The sequence below is a fragment of the Phaethon lepturus genome, unplaced genomic scaffold, assembly GCF_000687285.1.
Source record: "Phaethon lepturus isolate BGI_N335 unplaced genomic scaffold, ASM68728v1 scaffold34, whole genome shotgun sequence".
Classification (NCBI taxonomy): Eukaryota; Metazoa; Chordata; class Aves; order Phaethontiformes; family Phaethontidae; genus Phaethon; species Phaethon lepturus.
The window spans coordinates 16,071-21,071 of record NW_010536719.1 but is presented as its reverse complement, the minus strand read 5'-3'; the positions used below and the strand labels follow the sequence as shown (position 1 = coordinate 21,071).

The 5,001-nt window shown below is 50.0% G+C and overlaps 1 protein-coding gene across 1 annotated transcript; it reads right to left on the bottom strand.

Annotated features, from left to right (window-relative positions):
* Positions 1-87: 87 nt before the first annotated feature.
* LOC104620114 (deleted in malignant brain tumors 1 protein-like) lies at positions 88-4,566 on the bottom strand. The gene is made up of 5 exons (XM_010286239.1): positions 4,464-4,566; positions 3,199-3,522; positions 2,154-2,570; positions 743-1,066; positions 88-371 (listed from the first exon to the last, which is right to left on the bottom strand). Exons 1-5 carry the CDS (start codon positions 4,564-4,566, stop codon positions 88-90), a joined length of 1,452 nt encoding a protein of 483 aa, XP_010284541.1.
* Positions 4,567-5,001: the final 435 nt, after the last annotated feature.

Sequence of the window (5,001 nt, the reverse complement as noted above, 5' to 3'; positions counted from 1 at the left end):
ACACCATTGAGACTGAGAGACAGAGAGGGGTTACCGGAGCACACCACACCAGCATCTTCTCCATGATTGCAGTTATGGGACCTGCAGTTATGGGATTGCAGACTGAGCCCTGCACTCAGAGAGGGCAGCTTCATGCCCTGAGCAATTCACATCGTCCAGCCAGATGGGGTCAGGCCCTTGCCCAAAATGAACCGAACCTGGGGCTGACAGCGCTGCCCCACAGCAGACCTGCCTGCACACCACGCTGGCTTCAGCTCTATCCCAGCCGTCACCACACACAGTTCCCCACCGCATCTCATGAAACACCTCGATTCTGCCAGCGCAATGATTCGGGCCGTTCACAAGCCGGACGGGAGCTGGTTCCGCAACACCTGGACCGAAACACAATTGCAAAGTGTTGGAGGAGCTTTGCATGCCTCAGAGCTCTGTGGAGTGAGCAAAAACCCCTCCTCACAGGGGTCTGGAAGCCAACAGGGCTTGGGTCCATGACATGTAAAGTAGCACTAGGTCTCTGGCCTCACAGCTTGATCCTACATCCTGGACTGGAGCTTTTGCAGTAAATCAATCACCTGCATAGTGATCATAGTTGAGCACCCAGGTTACTTCCCTAACAGCAGAGCACCGAAACAGGGAGGAGGGAACAGCACGCTGGTGGAAACAGTGCATTTCACAGCACTCTACAAATTCCTACAAATACAGGCCGTCCTTGTACCCCAAATTTCATGCCATGCTTTAGTGGTACCTGAGCACTCCACACCAGCATCTTCTCCATGGTTACAGTTGTGGTCCCCCCAAGGCTTGGCCCGACACTCGGTGAGGACAGTTTCAGCTCCTGCACAGTTCACGTCATCCAGCCAAATTTGGCCAGTTCTTTGTCCAAACCGAGCAGAGCCAGGGGCTGAGACCGCTGTCCCACAGCCCAGCTGCCTGCACACCACTTGAGCATCGGTCAAATCCCAGCTGTTGTCGCAGACAGTTCCCCACTTCTGCTCATGAAACACCTCGAGTCTCCCAGAGCAGTTGCTCGAACCATTCTCCAGCTGGACTGGAAGCAGCTCAGCAAATCCTGTGTTGAAAAATAATGAAGACCTCAGTCCTCTGTTGTATTTTGGTCTGTGCTGACAGGGTAGAGCACCGTGCTGCTCACTCCTGGATTGCTTCAGTCTGGCATAGACAGACATTGCTTGTTTTTTCATATCAGCTTAGCAGACTTCTGCAGCAGTATCAGTCCCTTGGAGTGGTAGTCTCCAGCTGACCTCTCTTGTTGATTAGTCCCTACTAAAATCAGCCAGGTCTATTTGAACCTTTATCTCACCAGAAGATGACAGTTACACCTGCAGCCTGTTATTGTGGTGGCCCAGACTATGGGGAGTAGCAGTGGGCTGGCCAGCTGAGCTGGGAAGGGACAGGGACCTGTGGACTAACAGTGGTCCAGGAGCACTGGGTTGCCTTATGGTCTAGGCTGTGTTAAGGACTCTTAGGATCTGGGATCAGCAATTTCTGTAAGGTAGAAAGAGTTGATTGAAGATTGCCAATATCAGATGCTGAAGTTTTCTAGCTCTGGTGTTGGTGAACATCAGGTATCTGGTGCTGGGATCTATGAGACAAGCCAGACAAACCTCACTGGACGTGCCTATTGCCTTCACAGATGTGAAGTAAATGCACACTGTTAGATTTAACATCTGCGGTCTGAGATATATACCTCCTCCTCAGAGTATGCAACCGCTGATGGGAACTGCTCAGGACTGGCTGCGCAGAGCACTGACCTGGAAGAACTACAGGCGTCCCTGACAGACGTATTTTTGTGAAGCTGTGTGAAAGAGGAACAAAAGAAAGAAGAATGGTAGTATCTGAGACCCAGAGCTGACATCTGTGGATGGCCTGCGCAGTAGCTGACTTGACTTAATCAGCAAGAAGATCCATCCTACTCCACACAGTCTCCTCTGTTGCACTATAAGAAGTGCAAAATTACTGTGTTGAAGAGTAGCTGAGCTGAGAAAACACCCCAAAATGAGTGTTTTCTCTGTCTGCTGTAGCAAACTGGCCTCCAGAAGCGATCCATGAAAAAGACTTAAATGAGGAAAGGGAGATCAGAATTGTCTATAGCTTTAGACACACCTTTTTCCAAAGCACTTTTGAAGCACTCTGTGTACTGTCTTTGGAAGACCTATTTGTGCTGAAGGACAGGTCCGTCAGGATCTGTCTGAAAGCATCACCCAGAAACAGCTTGCCATGAGTGATGGGTACCTGTACAAACCACGCCAGCATCTTCTCCATGCCCGCAGTTATGGCTTCCCCAAGGAGTGGCTCTGCACTGGCCGAGAGCAGCTTCTGTCCCTGTGCATTGACATCGACAAACCAAATGGGGCCAGATCCTTGCCCAAAGTAAGCCCCATGGGTAGCAAACAAGGCCTTCCCACAGCCCAGCTGCCTGCACACCACTTCTGCCGCGACCAAGTCCCAGCCGTCATCACACACACTTCCCCAGTGCTGGCCATAAAACACCTCGACTCTCCCAGAGCAGTGGGTCAATCCATCCGCTAATCGAAGCAGGGCAGGTTCTGCAAAGCCTACAGGGGAAAAAAGGGGAAAAATTCAGGAAAGTATTTGATGCAAAGTCTGGTGTATCTGTTCTCCACCTGGCAATGAACGTAGCATCTCTCAGTTTTGCATGGGAAAACATTGCATAAAGAAGCAACTCAAGCACTTCCTTCACCATCACAGTGTTAGCTGCTCAGCAACAGATTTTGCAAACTAAAACATACTTGGGATGGCAGAAGGCAAGCCCCAGTGTTGCTTAAATGTGGCTGTCCAGTGCTTTTAAGATGCTCTAGCCTCTATCTGCCATTGCAAGGGGTTTCAGTTATGCTGTGTGTCATCCTGCCAGCCCCTTATAGATGTCTCAGGTACCTTAACAGACACCAGAAGGGTCTAGATACCACTGGCCATGTGCATGGGGAGCCCTACAAGTCATTCCTACAGCACCATTGTCTTTTACCAGTGGCTCATGTGGTGATGGATTTTGCTTAAGAAGAGGCAAGACCACTTTAGGGCTCAACGGTATGAATCACTTTTTCTTACAGTTCTCTTAGGTGTTGGGGTCAGCACTGCTCCAAAGGGAACAGGGCCTCCTACAGCACCTCCAGCATCTCGCCACACCCCACAAAACCCACTCATGCAATGCAGAGTGGGATTTACCTGAGCACACAACACCAGCATCTTCTCCGTGCACACAGTTATGGCTTCTCCAAGGTTTTGCACTGCATTCGGAGAGGGCAGCTTCAGTTCCTTTGCAGGTCACATCATCAAGCCAAATGGGGTCAGGCCCTCCCCCAAAGTAAGCTGAAGAAGGAGCAGATAGATCGGTCCCGCAGCTCAGCTGCCAGCATACAACTTCAGCATCAATTATATCCCAGTTGTCATCACAAACAGTTCCCCATTGCTGGCGATAAAGCACCTCCACTCTCCCAGCACAGCGACTTGAACCGTTCACTAATTGCAGCTTAACTGTTTTTTTAATTTCTGCATTAAAAAAAGGAAAAAACAACAAAAATAGGATCAGGGATTGCACATGGAAAGATTGCCTAGAGATCAAAGGCAAGGAAAGATCAGACAAGACCTGGACTTGACAAGGTAAAGGCTGATGAGGATCAAGTTCTGTATCTTCCTCTGTGGTTTCAGAGCTCAGAATTAGAGAGACAAATAGCATAGATTGGGAATCCCTTATGAAACAGGACTGTGCAATTCCCACTGTGATGTTACTCCAGGGGTGGGGACTACAGATCAAGACATCCACATTTCTTATAGACCTGTTGGTGTCTTCATGTGAGACAGATGTCGAAATTCTAGTTAGTCAATGACATCTGTGGTGCTGCTTAGCTGGTCAAATATTGGCATTTGATTCAATTGCCCAAATAAGCGTTCAGCAGCATTTGCGATGCCATAGGTATTCTCCCTCAAGGTCTCCTTTAGGGCCTGTATCTCATCTGCCAGGTTGTGTCAGACGCGCCAGGGCATCTCTAATTGCACTTGGGAACTCTACATAGGGAACTGACTCCAGCTGAGATTTCATTGCTTGCAACAGGAAGACACCCAGCCCTAGTGGTGACACCTGCATTTAGAGATATATATGTCTGGATCTTCATATGGACCTGAATCCCATTCCAGCTCCAACTAGGGGGATGTACATTTGGAAATTTGCTTCATTGTTCAGTGCTGAGAGGAGCGGAGTTTGGGAAATACTGACCTGAAAGATGGCAATGGGCAGCCTGACAACCTCCCCATCCCCTTTCCACCTCCTGGAGACCATGGCCCACTTGATTAAGCTTTTATCCCCAATTAATCATGTAGAGGGGTAGGGTACACCTTCAAGCCTTCCCCACCCAGTTCCTGGAGCTCAGCATTCATTAGCATCATGCTGTGACATCCAAGTTAGGACTGTTTTTATTTTCTTGCACTCTCACTGTAGTGCACCGCGAAGGTTAATAGGTAACCTTTAGAAGTAAAAGGTTTAGTTTTATGGTCAGGATTGCCGTGGTCCAAAGGTATCCGCACCCTTCTGAGCATCGTGCAGATTTCTTTTAGGAGCAGCTGCGTTTCTGGAAATCTGGGGTGGTGTTATTGAAAAGCAGGTTTGTGTTTCTCTCTGTCGAATCAATGGTTTATTTGGTTGCTTCTCCAGAGAAGAGCTTTGAATGTTTTCTTAGCCCTCTCTTTCCTGCAGGCTTTGTGTTGTGTTTGTGCACACAACGTGCGCTCGCAGCCCAGACCAACCATGTCCTGGGCTGCCCCCAAAGCCGCGTGGCCAGCAGGGCGAGGGAGGGGGTTCTGCCCCTCTGCCCCGCTCTGGGCAGACCCCCCTGCAGTGCTGCGTCCAGCTCTGGAGCCCTCGGTACAGGAGAGACACGGACCTGCTGGAGCGGGGCCAGAGGAGGCCCCAGCAACGCTGCGAGGGCTGGAACAGCTCTGCTGGGAGGACAGGCTGGGAGAGCTGGGGGGGCT